The following is a 15382-nucleotide window of genomic DNA, read 5'->3' as shown; positions in this document are numbered from 1 at the left end:
TGTGATTTTGGGTCTTAAACAAATTAATTAGTGGTTAAATATATAATCGTCAACCAATTTGGACTTCCTTTTAAAATACTGTCAATTTGCAAACGTTTGGTGCTATTTTTAGTAGGGTTAAGGTGTGCTTAATATCTGCTCTCACATTTTTCATGAATAAGTGGCTAGTTTTCTGTGTAGCTAAACTTAGCCGGTGACCTGGCTGTAGCACGGTCAGTGTCAATTTGACTCTCTGGGGAAAGAAATAATTGGAGCTTAGGCGTGAGGATTAATTAACTTAGACGGACTAATTAAGATGCCATGTTCATTGTACATAATTTGGAAAGTCAGTGTGTGTTTCTTTCCTATATATGTATATTTCACTACAAAAAAAAGTGGCAACAGTCATCATTTTGTCATCAATTTTGATAACTGTTGTGGGGGTTACTAAAGGCTTTAGTCACATTTTTTGACTTTTTTGGTGACTAAAAATGCTTTCAGTCACATTTTTTACTTTTTTTAGTGACTAAAGCCTTTAGTAAACCCCACAACAATCACCAAAATTAGTGACAAAATGGTAACTGTTGCCACTTTTTTTTGTAATGATGTATCGTTTTTCTTTTCTTGCTGGTCATGAAAGGTTAGTTTCTTACTTCTACCTTTCCTAATAAATTTTTTTTTCCTTTCTATTGAAGATGGTAAGTAGGTAGGGTTTACGCGCATGAGTCTTTCCTAACAAGGGAAAGACTTCCGAACAATAGGTTACATAAACATGGCATAAATATATCTATCAACGTTTATAACAAGTCAAATTGCCTGGTAAGAGAAATTGTCCCATATATACGTGAATGTTGCAGCACATGATTTGTCTGGTTATTAACTAAAATGTGAAGAAGAAATCAAGGCCACACCCGAAACCTCAAAGTGGGTTGTTTTCAAACACCCTAGAAAATGAATCAAAAGGAACCCAAAAAAAAAGTAATTGAACTTGAAAGACTATAGATATAGCTAGGCATTGCACATATACCAGCCAGAAAATGAATTTGTGTTTTCCTCCCAAGTAAAGTGCCCACTGCCCCAGCTAGCTAGCTATCACATATCAATGCAATGAGCCAATTTTGTGCAGAGGGATGGGGGAGTGGACTATGATGTCTCACCTGTTGGAGTTATTAGTGGACCCCCTACTAAGCCTAAGCTAAGCCCCATTCACAATTTTTCATAGCCTTAATAGGATTTGATCATTTTCATATGCTTCGTCTCGTTAAGCCTTACCTGTACTTAGTTATGAAAATTTAAGCTTTTTCCAACTTTCGATCTCTTCTCTTCTTCTCATCTCACTTTCTCTTTGCCCCACGCTAGATGTGGGTTTAGGGGGTAGGGTTGCGGGGCTTGGGCTCTACCCTCTACTTTTAGGATTGTATATATCCATCGGTTCACGATTTGTTTTATTGTGTGTACAAAAATTAAAATTTAAAGCTGTTGATCCTACAAATTAGTGCTTAGAAATTAAGAAATATTGATGGCACACAAATATATTATTGACATGACTTTAATGTTCCCTTCATGTTCAAACAGTGACCTGACTATATGTATCATATGCGTGCATATGAAGTTCTCTCTCTCTCTCTCTCTCTCTCTCTCTCTCTCTCTCTCTCTCTCTCTCTCTCTCTCATGTTTCCACCAGCCCATTTTACACCCTTTTTTATTTATTTACAGAAGGATATTCTAAACTACTTTAATAAACGGAGAGAATAAGATTAAACTCGAAAGCAAGGGGGTCGGCTCACAGTCTGGGCTAACTGACCTAACTCACTCATGTCTTTTTCTTATTGACTATATGTTGTATATTGTGTGCATAAAGTAATTAATTATAACGAAATTAAATTAAAATCTAATGGTACAGAAATGAATTCATCGATCGGATGGATGGTAGTATATGTTTTGATGCATGTTGTTGTGGAGTGAAAGATAATTAGGACCACGTACGCCTGTGATGAGAAACTTGAATGGACCACCAAGCAAGCAGGCAAGCACACTACACTCTATCCTCCAGTTGGCGGCTATCATGTCTTACATGCAGCTTCATTGTCATCACACCTTCTTCTCTCTTCTTTCCTTCTCTCTCTCTCTCTCTCTCTCTCTCTCTCTCTCTCTCTCTCTCTCTCTCTCTCTCTATTAGCATGTGTATATTGGTCAGGAGAGAAATTAATGCGATATATATGAGCATTTGTTTGCATCTGAAATACAGCTCGAAATGCTGAAAACAGGTGAAAGGTGGATCGAGCAATCTTAAATAGTATTAAGACAGATAGAGACGGGATCATTTGTTAAATATTGGATGAATTTTGTAACCTAGGTTTTGAATGATGCCTCTTAAGGTCAAGTACATCAAAATGTACACAGGATCCATGAGGTATAATCTTCCTCAACTACTGATGCATGAAGTTTTATGACCGATTGGATTGGATATACATCACTTAAAAGAAAAGGATTGCAGGGGCTGGGCCTAAACAAAAAATCCCAAACCCATCATAGCCAGACAGTTGGGAAGCACACATATGGTGGGTAGAAAAGAAGATGAGGAATTTTGTGGACACTTAAAGTCCCATCCCCAGTAACTTCTTAAAGGGCTTGTAATTCAAGTAGTCTAAAGCTGTTATCTCTTTACCTGAGATCATGTGTTCGAATTCCCACTCTCTCAATATCGCTTGTATAAAAAAGAGTGTGATCGTTCTCCCTTTTTTAAGCTGGAAAAGAAAAAAGAAAAACAAGAAAATTGGGTGTCCAAAGAAAAAGAATATTCGGCTAACAACAGACCTTATGTGGGCTTTAATTATGCATATCCGAGTCCCAGATGGACAGACCGAATTTAAACTTAGCCCAACTAGGGTAGCAAGGACGATTGGGCCCTGAAGCAGAAAAAATCAAATATGGGCCAAACTCCAAAGCGGTGTGTTTTCATTCATTGCCTCACAAAATTTGGTGAGAAGTCAAAATAGAGGCAATAGCAGCAATAGGAGTTGTGTAGGGTTTTAGAAGAGAGATACAGTTGTTGTCTCTGTGGGTTGTGGAGGCCGGAGGGGAGAAGAGAAGAGTTGTTTAGAAAGAGAGACAATCAGCAATGGATTCGTTTTCATCCCCATCAAGTGGATCTTCTGCAACCCAATTCAACCCTGACGCTTTCAAGGACCAGCTTAAGAACCAACTTGCTCAGGCTTATGCCGAGGAGTTCTTGGAGGTAAATCTCTCTCTCTCTCTCTCTCTCTCTCTCTCTCTCTCTCTCTTTATATTTATGGGTTTCTTATATTCGTCACCATATTGGGTTTATTTTGTGTATGTAAATATGCAATCTTGGAGTTGAGTATAAATTTGTTGATTTCTGGTTCACTTGTTTAAGTCTTGTAATAGAATGCCGTGCCTTTGTTCGTTTGATGGTTAAATAATTTTAGTATGCAATATCAGTTCATATTTTTTTCTATGTTTGTGAAATTTATATTGAACTTCAAATATTTATCAAGGTATAAAAGCTTGTTCTTTTAATGCTAGTGAGTTCCCATGGATCACTTGTTTAAGACTTGCAATAGAATGCCTGCCCTTCTTTTGTTTGTTGGGTAAACTATTTGAGTCTGCAAATACATATTCATGCATGTTCTGTGTATGTGTGAAGCCTATTTTGAACTTATAGAGGTATTAAGGTATAAAAGTTTGTTCTTTTAATCCTGGTCATTGTTGTGGGTTTCTTTTGATTAAAAGAAAATTCTTTAATGATCAAATAGAACTGCGTCTATCTTTTCTTCTGATTCCTATTTGTTAGAAGTTAGACCAGTTAGAGTTTGTTGTTTCTTCAACAAATCAAATACTAGTCATCATGTCTATATTCCTTTCTTTTTCCTTTGGTTTTCCTTGTGTTTGTCAAGCCTAGGCTATGACATATATATTCCGATACGTTTATGAGTTATATCATCTTGGGAAGTTGCCTTGGGAAAATTTCCAAAATGTTGGATATGAAGTATGAAGTTACTAAGAATCTGAGTTGGGGAAATCGCCCTACCAAACCGCATGTGAATGTACCCCTACATAGATAGCTTAGACGAATGTAGTGGGTATTCATATTGATATTTCAGATATCTCCATGTTTGCATATGCTTAGAGATGGGGCCCTTTTAGGTCTTAAGTTTCAACATTGTGATGCCATTAAATATTATGTACTCAAACTTGCAGGCGGTGTTAGTCATTACTTTCTTGAATTTCAAAGGAAAATCTCCAAGTTTTTTAGTTTTTTGAATTCACTTTTCTGTTGTTTTCTGTATATGCCAGTACCACTTTTCTTTTTCTAACTGTTCTTCTCACCTGTTTTTCATTTGTCACGCAGACCCTGAGGTCAAAGTGCTTCGACAAGTGCATCACAAAACCAGGATCCAGCCTAGGTGGGAGTGAGAGTAGCTGCATCTCTAGATGTATGGATCGCTATATTGAGGCCACTGGCATCATCAGTAAAGCCCTCTTTAGTGCATCCCCACAATGAAATTTTGGGGATTAAATTGTTTTCTTTGAAGAAAGTCGAAGTTGCAAAAGTTAAAAGAAACTACAAATGCAAGTAGAGATTGCGTTTTGTATTCTATCTCGAAGATAATACTTTTATTGGAACAGATGTTTAATTCATTATGCTTGCTAATTTTTGTACTTGAAGTTTAGCCATGGAGATTGGAGACTCTTCCTCTGTGCCACTTCTCCTACTGCATATTGATTTAGATACTCTACCCTGTTATAGTAGAGAGCAGCGTATACATGCTTTAGAAATGTAGCAGTGGATTTTGTGGCAAAATATATAGCTGCATTTAGATTTTTCTTTTAGGCTCAGAAGTGGATTATATAAAAAGCCCATAAAGGCAATAGGATGAGAAAATCCTAAAACAATGGAAGCCCAGAAAACTTGCAGATTTTACTCGCAGACGATGTCTTTGACATGACGAAAGTGATTAAAATTCCTTGCGGTTTACATCATCTAGTTCTTCATCCTGGTGTTGGTAGCCTAAGATTAAGAAATGAGTGCTGCTAAACGAACTCTAAAATTAACGGAGTACACCTTATGATCTAAGTATACCATAATATTTTAATTAAAATGTAAAATTAACTAAGTACACCATATTGAATTACCAAAAATACCCCTGGTACACCCTAATACTTGTAGCATTATTTTATAGTTGATTTTTAGAATGATTTTTTTAATAGTGTTTATAAATCTTTGACTTTTCATATGGATTTATGCTTCTACTAAAACTGTTGGCACTTTTTTGGCAATTCCAAGTTCTTGCAATCACCACCTCTTTCATTAATAGTGATTTTTTATGCATGTTTCAGTTATATACTACTATGCTACTATGAAATTTATTTGTTCTCAACTTTCCCAACCTCTCTAGATGGACTATTCGTAGTTGGAAACCAATAACTTGTATGTTGTACGTGAATTTACTGGTGTAAAGTGAATAAGAACAAGTGAAATTTCAGGCATATCATCTTTGGTTTGCTCTCCACCTCTTATTGTTTGTTACCTCTAAATACAGGAAAAATATTTGAGAAAGCTCTTCGGATAAGAATGCCTATACACATTTTGTTGGGATTCAAGATCGTAACATGTTGCTTTTATTTTGATATATGCTACATAAAACTAGAATAATATCTCTGCAATGTACTAATAAGAGGCCAATTCATTTGTGTCCTGCCAAAACTGTTTTCTAATGGCTTGTTCTAAGCCCCACATTGAGGTGGACGTGATAACAAGACTTTTCCTCCCCAACGCTAGTGCTCTAAGGTGTACTTTTGGTATCCACTATGAACATAGAAAGAGAGAGACGAAAGGATCGATTTTGAGAAATATTAATCTTTTTATTGTTTGCTAGTAATGAGTTAAGATTCTCCTACCTCGAAGCAGTGGCTTTGTTTTGCTGGCCAAAGTCTACGGCCAGAAATCAACTTCAGCTTCTTTCTTTCGCTGTTTCTGGCTGCACTCGCGGATCACAAAGATGAGAATCAAGTAATCTCTTGATTAGGGTTGAATATGGTTAGTATGGTGTACTTATTAAAATTATATTTGTTTCACAATTCCATATATCCTTTTTGGTCATTTTATATTAGGGTAAATCAGTAATTCAATATATACTTTTGTAGTAGGGTCTACTCAGTTAATTTTAGGGTTTGTTTAGCAGCACTCTTAAGAAAGACTTTATCTTATTTTTTGTTTGGTACAAAAACTGTTTTATTCATTTGTCTACTTTAAAACCTTCCTCATTCTGAGGGTTGTTTTGTAGTTGATGACGTTGATATAGTGATGCTACTCTAATTACATCATGCAAATTGAGTGGCATATTTCATCTAACAGGGAATATTATACTCGGATCGGTCAATGTATATAATTAAAACAAAGTTGCAAGGGACTTGTAGTTAAGTGATAAAAAGATATTCACTGTCGCACCCGAAATTTTGTATTTAATTCGCTCTTTTCAAGAATGTTTCTGGAGAAATAAGATTTAATAAATAATAATGGAATTTTCCGTGAAAAAAGAAACAAAACAGAAGTTGTGTAATTGTATAACCAAACCAACCCATCAACCAAAGGTGCCTCTCTCTCTCTCTCTCTCTCTCTCTCTCTCTCTCTCTCTCTGTGTGACGAGATGAAATTGGAGTATCCATTTCTTCTTTTCCTCCCATAAGGTCTTCCCACTTTAGTTTAAAACCAAAACAATCACGTCATCTAATTTGGTGGTTCCTCTCATCTTAGCTTCAACGTGTGAGACCCAAAATTAAGAAGACTTGCCTAATTTATTTATTAATTTTTCTGATGGACGTTAAATGAAACCAAGATATTGAGTGCTGGAGATGTAGGCAAGTTAAAGCTAAATCCCTAGAATAAGACATTCGTGTTGCATCATGCAGATCGTAAAGAATGACGTTTCATATAGTGATGTCACTCTGATTACCTCATGCTAGGTCTGCCAAGTGTCAACCATGCACACATCCCAGTAAAATTTTAAGGACAATCATTCAACAATCAAATAAATGTTTAAAGGATAATTCATTCTAAAACTAATTCACTCTTATCTGGAAGTGATGAGGATCAACATGAAGTCCACATTCACTTATTTACTTAATCTGCTCTTAACAGAAGAAACAAGTATTAATTATTGCCTTAATTCTGTATTAAATCTGCTCTTAGAGCATCCATAATGATGCTCTCTATTTCTTAGCTAAAATTTAGCTAAAAATATAAGAAAACTATTTTAGGAGCTCTCTAAACAATTTCAACTCCAACAATACTCCTTAATTTGGAAAGTCATAAATGCTATAACTCTTTTTTGATTGGTTCATCTCTATTAAAAAATAAAATAAAAAATAGTTAGCATTAAATAAATGTTTAAAATACTCCAGCATTAAATTATAGAGAGTTACTATAAGTCTTTTCTCTCTCCTTAGATTTAGAAATTCCTAGAGGACTTCCTATTTTAGGAGGTGGATAGGGAGCGTGATTGGAGTTGCATTTTTACAATTCCTCCTTAAAATTTGTCTAAAAAAGTAGTTTAGAAAGCCCATTGTAAATGCTCTTAATCCAGCAAATCATTAGAGAGTGACAGCAGAGTTATGTCTTCTAGGTGACCTCATTCAAGCTCCATGGGAATCTAATCACAAGCCTCATTACGTGGGTCCATGCCGACATGAATCACACCGACCAGCATTTTTCTCTTTTGTCTGTGTTCATGTTTTTGTTTTGGTTTTTATGTATTGAAATTAAATTGGACCTTTCATTTCTTGCATCGTCTTCTAGCTATACACACAAGTTTCTTCTGGCCATCTGATTTTTGACACATTTACTTGATTGTATACATCACAATTTGAAGTATAATATGAGTAAAAAAATGACTTTCTATACACAATTTGTACACGTTTTCCAAGCTACCGTCTGATGACTTTATGAGAAGCTTCTTAGAGTAATGTCTCTTCAAATGTTATAAATAGGGAAATGGGGATCAAAACCACAATTCACCAAACCTACCAGTTTAGTTTTTGCACAACTTCTCTTCTTTCTTGAGCAAAATGGCCACAGCAACAAAGCTACTGCTAACAGACCTCATGTCTGGTGTGAACCATGTCCCCTCAAACTACGTTAGGCCCATCTCTGACCGTCCAAATCTCTTTGATGTTCAGATATCAGATGCCTCCATTCCTCTCATTGATCTCAAGGACCTCCATGGCCACAACCACTCTAATATTATCAAACAGATTGGCCTAGCTTGCCAAACTGATGGTTTCTTTCAGGTATATTAATATATCCCATTATTTCATTGATAATTCTTACACATACTGCATGTTTACATAAATGAATGAGTAAACAAAATTATGGACCAACCCTTTTATATTTGTCAGGTGAAAAATCATGGGGTGCCAGAGGAAATGATCAAAGACATGTTAAGTATAGCAAGAGAGTTTTTCAAGTTGCCAGAGAGTGAGAGGTTGAAGATGTACTCAGATGACCCTTCAAAGACCGCAAGGCTTTCCACTAGTTTCAATGTCAGGACTGAAAAACTTTCCAACTGGAGGGACTTTCTGAGACTCCATTGCTACCCTCTTGAAGACTATGTCCAAGAATGGCCTAACAATCCCCCATCATTCAGGTAAAAAAAGGGTTCTTGCCTTTTCTGTCAATTGATCACCATCTTATGCTAATTAATACTCGCAAGGGGCTTGTAGCTCAAGTGATTTAGAGTATTTATTCATACATGCGAAGTCGTGTGTTTGATTCCCCTCTCCCCAATATTGCTTGTGTCCAACATATACTCAAACTCATTCACTTCTAATTAATTAAATTTGGGTCACATAACTGATGATGTGGCACTTTCTTTGTCCACAGGGAGCAAGTGGGTGAGTATTGCACAAGTGTGAGAGGGTTGGTGCTAAGATTGCTTGGGGCCATATCAGAAAGCTTGGGCTTAGAAAAGAACTATATTGTTGAGGCATTAGGCAAGCAAGGCCAGCATATGGCTTTGAATTACTATCCACCCTGTCCAGAACCAGAGCTTACATATGGATTGCCTGGACATACAGATTGTAACCTAATCACCATCCTTCTCCAAGATGATGTGCCTGGATTGCAGGTCCTTAGAAATGGCAAGTGGGTTGCTGTCAACCCCATTCCCAACACTTTTATTGTCAATATTGGTGATATGATGCAGGTAAAAATTAATTAATATGCTCTAAATATTTGGAATTATTACCTTAATAATAATTAATAAGACCCAAAAAAGGCAAATTAATTCTTTTCTTTTCTTTTTTGGTATCAGGTAATTAGCAATGATAAGTACAAAAGTGTGCTGCACAGAGCTGTGGTTAACTGCAACTCTGAGAGAATATCAATTCCAACCTTCTACTGTCCATCACCTGATGCAGTGATTGGGCCAGCCAAGGACCTGATCAGCCATGATCAACCAGCCATGTACAGGAACTTCACATATGCTGAATACTTTGAGAAATTCTGGAACAGAGGACTTGCAACTGAGTGCTGCTTAGACTTGTTCAAACCCAATTGATGATCATGTATGCGATCGCTGCAATTTTATTATCATTAGCTTTGTTCAACTACCCAAAATGCCCTCAATAAAATTTTGCCTTATTTTTTGGGTTAATGAGAGTTTAGGAGCATGTGATTGCACTTGTAAGACTTGTTAGTCCATGTCCTCTCGATTTTTTTGTCAGATCTTCTGTTCGTTGCCTACGTGGCTCTTATGAGTTCCACATTTTTTGTTTTTGTTTTGTTGTAAGAAAATATTAAAAAGAGAAAATATCCTGGGACTGGGACTAACATGCCTTAAAAACCTGGATATGTAAGTGCAAAATCAAGAGGACATAAACTAACATGCCTTACAAGTGCAACCCCATGGTACTAAACTATAATCAACTCTCCTTTTTTTTCGTAACTTCTTTGCATGCATAAAACATTATTTTTTTTTTGGGTCAAAGATATAGAAATTTTATTAAATGCGAATTGAACAATTAACATCCTTGGCTAGGCAGTTAAACATCCATTCAGGACAAACAATATTCCAGCTGTGCCTACCACCAAAACAAAAAGCATGGGCTGCCACCAAATGTGCAGCTTGATTACAATTTCGCGGGGCATGCAAAAACTCCACCTTGTGAAACTGTTGAGTCAGACATATAACATCAAAAAGAATCCCTTCAATCTCCACGTCCTTGCTAGCTTCCTGATTTGACATATTAATCAAACTAAGTGAATTTGATTCCACCACTACCTTATCATACCCAAGTTCCAAGCAACGGATTAGAGCTTCCTGCACCGCCTCCGCCTCCACCATTAAAGTCGACACGCAGCCCAAATCCCCCGTGCCACCCGCACAAAGGAAACAGCCAATGCCATCCCAAAGTACCCACCCCACCCCCCTTTGGCTTGTTTTCGCTGCCCATGCACCATCACAATTGAGCTTGATAGAACCTAGGGAAGGACAAGTCTAGGCCAGAGTGATGGCGACTCCAGACGCAGCCAAAGCATTCTGCGGCATCCCTTGCATGGAATCAACCACATGCCTAGCATTGAATTCTGCTGCCTGCTTCAGTAAAATAGTCACTGCATCACCAGCTTGCACAGCCACTCCATTGAAGACTACCTCATTTTGACATTTCCAAATCCGCCAGAGGACAAAAGCCATTATTTGCAAAACATCACATCTTCTATCTTGAGAGTCATACAAGGCCAGCAATCCCATCCAGCAGGCCATAAAATCTCCACCTCTGAGTTGTCGTATATCAAGTTACAGGGGACTCGCAAACCAAATCGCACAATCAAATTCACAATGGAAAAATAGATGTTCCTAGGTTTCATCCGCACAATCACAGGCACATTTATTGTCCACCAGCACCCGTCTTTCTGCCAAATTATGTCGGACCACCAAAGCATTCCGGCAAGCCTTCCAAATAAACATATGAATTTTAGGTGGGATGCGTAGATGCCAAATGCCTTTCCAAGCTGGGTCAGAAGTGGATTATATAAAAAGCCCATAAAGGCAACAGGATGAGAAAATCCTAAAACAATGGAAGCCCAGAAGGCATAAAACCACATACAAGAGAGACCAAACTTGCAGATTTTACTCGCAGACGATGTCTCTGACATGACGAAAGTGATGAAACTTCCTTGCGGTTTACATCATCTAGTTCTTCATCTTGGTGTTGGTAGCCTAAGATTAAGAAAGACTTATCTTATTTTTTGTTTGGTACAAAACTGTCTTATTCATTTGTCTACTTTAAAACCTTCCTCATTCTGAGGGTTGGTTTGTAGCTAATGACGTTGGTATAGTGATGCTACTCTAATTACATCATGCAAATTGAGTGGCATATTTTATCCAACAGGGAATAATATACTCCGATCGGTCAAAGTATAATTAAAACAAAGTTGTAAGGGGCTAAAGTTAAGTGATAAAAAAAGACATTTACTTTTGCACTCGAAGTTCTATATTTGATTTGCTCTTTTTAATAGTGTTTCCAGAGAAATAAGATTTAATAAATTATAATGGAATTTTTCGTTAAAAAAGAAACAAAAAAGAAGTTGTGTAATTGTATAACCAAACCAACCCATCAACCAATATTCCACGTGTGAAGTAACCACAAACGATTAGAGACCTCTAAATTCTCACAATGGTTTTAGCTGAAATTGAATTGACAACTTTCTAAAGTATGATATAGCTGCATCTGAATTTTATGTAGAGGTGCCTCTCTCTCTCTCTCTCTCTCTCTCTCTCTCTCTCTCTCTCTCTCCCTGTGTGACGAGATGAAATTGGAGTATCCATTTCTTCTTTTCCTCCCATAAGGTCTTCCCACTTTAGTTTAAAACCAAAACAATCACCTCATCTAATTTGGTGGTTCCTCTCATCTTAGCTTCAACGTGTGAGACCCAAAATTAAGAAGACTTGCCTAATTTATTTATTAATTTTTCTGATGGACGTTAAATGAAACCAAGATATTGAGTGCTGGAGACGTAGGCAAGTTAAAGCTAAATCTCTAGAACAAGACATTCGTGTTGCATCATGCAGATCGTAAAGAATGACGTTTCCTATAGTGATGTCACTCTGATTACCACATGCTAGGTCTGCCAATTGTCAACCTTGTACACATCCCAGTAAAATTTTAAGGACAATCATTCAACAATCAAATACATGTTTAAAGGATAATTCATTCAACAATGAAATATACGATTGAAGACTTCCCCCTCCGTAATGGAATTGTTAACTTGTTGCATGTTCTTGAGATGAGACACTGAATTCAACCTTTTTCTGCCGAACATTTCTTGACAGCAAACCAAAACATTGACATCTTAGAAATTCAATTTTTTCTGCCGAACAAATCAAAGTTGACATCTAAAGATATTTCACTCTTATCTGGAAGTGATGAGGATCCACATGAAGTCCACGTTCACTTGTTTACTTAATCTGCTCTTAACAGAAGAAACCAATGGCGAAGTCAAGATTTCATGTGTGTGGGGACCTCTTACAAATTATAAAGAATCAAAAATACGAACTCACAATACATACGAAAAATAGTATATATATCACATATGTCAAGAATTATATTGCTTATTGGTTGCAATCATAATTGTCCTTGACAAAGGGATAGACAAATACATTCTAAGTAAGAAAAATTACAAGAGATAGACAAAAAGTAGCGATTTAACAAATATCTTTAAAGCTTTTCCCCCATTAAATCCAATATAGAAAGAAAAATTCAAAATTTCACAAACTAAAAAAAACCTTAGGTCCCTTCATGCATTCATATCATACATGAAAAATTGTTTTATGTAAAATTATTGACTAAGTATGAAAAATGGTTTTTCAGAATAATCATTTTCTCAAGATAATTTTTGGCGGCTTTCATTCCTTACACATCAAATAAGAAAACTTGAGTTTATGGGATTTTAGTATGAAGTATATATTGACTTAATGAGCCATCATTTTTAGCCTAAATCGTATTTTGCACTAAAACCGATTTTTCATATTTTGATTTGGTGGGAATTTTGATTTTCTAGTATTTTAATTTAAATCCAAATAGGGAGTACTTCCTTATTTATATTGTAAACTTAAGTAAATGGAGTAATATAAAAATAAATGAAAGTAAAAGGACAAAGACATTAACTTAAATGTTGAAAATGAAAATAAGGTAATCTGTACACCTGGAGTGCACCATTACCAGCTTAGCAAATAGGCAATTTGAAGCACCTCCTTGTGTCTTAATAGGCTCGCCACAACACATGTGGGTACATATCAAAACATAAAGTATTTGAAATAATATATATATATAGAAATACATAACAGTAGATTGCTTTTAAATATATAAAAAAATTTGAGTGGGGGCCCAGGACCACACTGGTCCCAGTGTAGTTCCGCCCCTGGAAGAAACAAGCATTAATGATTGCCTTAATTCTGTATTAAATCTGCTCTTAATCTAGCAAATCATTAGAGAGTGTGACGTAGCAGAGTTATGTCATCTAAGTGACCTCATTCAAGCTCCATATATACAGTGGGCTGGGGAATCTAATCACACGCCTCATTACGTGGGTCCATGCCGACTTGAATCACACCGACTAGCGAAACCAGTAAGAGCAACTCCACTCATTTGTCCCTTGCCATGGCAAGGGAGGGCTAGAGCAGCCACTATTCCTGTGAATAGTGGTTGCCCTTGCAAAAAGCAATGTGTGTTTCCACCCGTTGCCATGGCAAATGGCAATTACTATTCATTTTTTTGTTTTTTCCACAAATTTTTTTACCTCAATAATTAATTTGGATAATATTTTCGGATAAGATTTTCGGGTTCCTACATGTCAAGACTATTCATATCTTGTAATCAGATAAAATTTCCGGATAATATTTTTGGGTTCAAATTTCGGATACATTTCAAAATTCAAATTTTAGATAAATTTCAAATTTCAAATTTCGGATGAATGTCAACATTCAAATGTCAAATAATTTTCAAATTTTCAAATTTCAAATGAATTTCAAATTTTAAATAAGATTTTCATCTTCTAAAATCGAGCCACGTGTCATCTCTATCTAGCCAAAATTTTCTATAAAACCATAGGCTCAGCTCATGCCTCTCACACTACATCTTTCTATATTTTTATTTCTCAGAGTTTAGAATTCATACTTCATTCTCAATGGAAGTCATGAGGAGATGCTTGGAGAGGCAAGAGCGAGAGACAAATGAGAGAAGCCGTAGACGAGCTGAAAGGCAAAGGTTGCAGACAAAAGAAGATCAACAAGTTGTCATAGCAGTGGCTTTACTTGATGAAGAGAACCAAGGTCGCCGCCGTGGTTCACAAGTCGGCCGTGACCCAAATGTGGACAAATATAGGCATTCTCGGGATAAGAATTTTTTGGAAGATTATTTTGTCACATCCTGGGATCAACTCCGCCGTAGCACGATATTGTCCACTTTGAGCCCCCCCTCTCTGGCCCTCACGATTTTATTTTTGGGAGCTCACTGACTTTGGAGTCGTAGAAACTCCGAAGTTAAGCGATTTGGGGGCCAGAACAATCCCAAGATGGGTGACCTACTGGGAAGTTGGTCGTGAGCTCCCAGAAATAAAACAGTGAGGGCCAGAGAGGGGGGCCCAAAGCAGACAATATCGTGGTACGGCGGAGTTGATTCTGGGATGTGACATATTTTATCTCAACTTCTTTGTACTCCGATGTTGATTTTTGAAGGCGATATAGAATGCAACCCCATTTGTTCAATAAAGTCATGCATGATATTTTCAATTATGATGCATATTTTGTTCAAAAGTGTGATGTTGCTGGGGTTTTGGGATTTATTCCGGAGCAAAAGCTTACAGCTGTTATACGAATGTTGACGTATGGTTCATCTGCTGATTAGGTGGATGAGATTGTCCGGATGGGAAAGTCCAATACATTGGAGGTCTTGGTAAGATTTTATGATGCAGTCGAAACTCTGTAGCAAACCTACTCACAGGGACCTCCAACAGCTTCTACAAAAAGCCGAAGCTCGAGGATTTCCATGAATGATTGGTAGCATCGACTGCATGCACTGGCAATGGAAGAATTGCCCAACTGCATGGCAAGGAGATTACAAAAATAGAAAAGGCCAAAAAAGTATCATCCTTGAAGTCGTTACTAGATTCGATACCTGGGTTTGGCATGCCTTCTTCGGAGTTGCTGGATCTCAAAATGACCTCAACGTGCTGGGTCAATCCCCGGTCTTCAACAATGTTTTGAGAGGTGAATGCTCGAATATCACTTATCAAATCAAAAATTCTGTCTACCAGAAGGGGTATTATCTAGCTGACAGCATCTACTCGAGGTGGACCACATTTGTCAAATCCATTCCGAATCCC

The 15382-nt window shown here is 36.9% G+C and overlaps 2 protein-coding genes across 2 annotated transcripts; both read left to right on the top strand.

Annotated features, from left to right (window-relative positions):
• Positions 1–2952: 2952 nt before the first annotated feature.
• Positions 2953–4693, top strand: LOC117627962 (mitochondrial import inner membrane translocase subunit TIM13). Its single transcript, XM_034360285.1, has 2 exons — positions 2953–3217; positions 4352–4693. The coding sequence occupies exons 1-2, from the start codon at positions 3101–3103 to the stop codon at positions 4502–4504; spliced, it is 270 nt and encodes an 89-aa protein (XP_034216176.1). The 5' UTR covers positions 2953–3100; the 3' UTR covers positions 4505–4693.
• A 3320-nt stretch (positions 4694–8013) lies between these two features.
• On the top strand, positions 8014–9722 carry LOC117628139 (protein DMR6-LIKE OXYGENASE 2-like). The gene is made up of 4 exons (XM_034360516.1): positions 8014–8289; positions 8398–8645; positions 8882–9203; positions 9312–9722. The coding sequence occupies exons 1-4, from the start codon at positions 8068–8070 to the stop codon at positions 9555–9557; spliced, it is 1038 nt and encodes a 345-aa protein (XP_034216407.1). The 5' UTR covers positions 8014–8067; the 3' UTR covers positions 9558–9722.
• The last annotated feature ends 5660 nt before the right edge of the window (positions 9723–15382 follow it).

The sequence above is a fragment of the Prunus dulcis genome, chromosome 5 (assembly GCF_902201215.1).
Source record: "Prunus dulcis chromosome 5, ALMONDv2, whole genome shotgun sequence".
Classification (NCBI taxonomy): Eukaryota; Viridiplantae; Streptophyta; class Magnoliopsida; order Rosales; family Rosaceae; genus Prunus; species Prunus dulcis.
The sequence above is the reverse complement of the archived record's forward strand: the minus strand, read 5'-3'. Positions and strand labels throughout refer to the sequence as shown.

Coding starts and splice junctions, on each gene's coding strand:
- LOC117627962 (XM_034360285.1), top strand. CDS start 3,101: ATGGATTCGTTTTCATCCCCATCAAGTGGATCTTCTGCAACCCAATTC. Junction 3,218..4,351: donor ATGCCGAGGAGTTCTTGGAG/GTAAATCTCTCT, acceptor TTTGTCACGCAG/ACCCTGAGGTCAAAGTGCTT.
- LOC117628139 (XM_034360516.1), top strand. CDS start 8,068: ATGGCCACAGCAACAAAGCTACTGCTAACAGACCTCATGTCTGGTGTG. Junction 8,290..8,397: donor AAACTGATGGTTTCTTTCAG/GTATATTAATAT, acceptor TATATTTGTCAG/GTGAAAAATCATGGGGTGCC. Junction 8,646..8,881: donor AACAATCCCCCATCATTCAG/GTAAAAAAAGGG, acceptor CTTTGTCCACAG/GGAGCAAGTGGGTGAGTATT.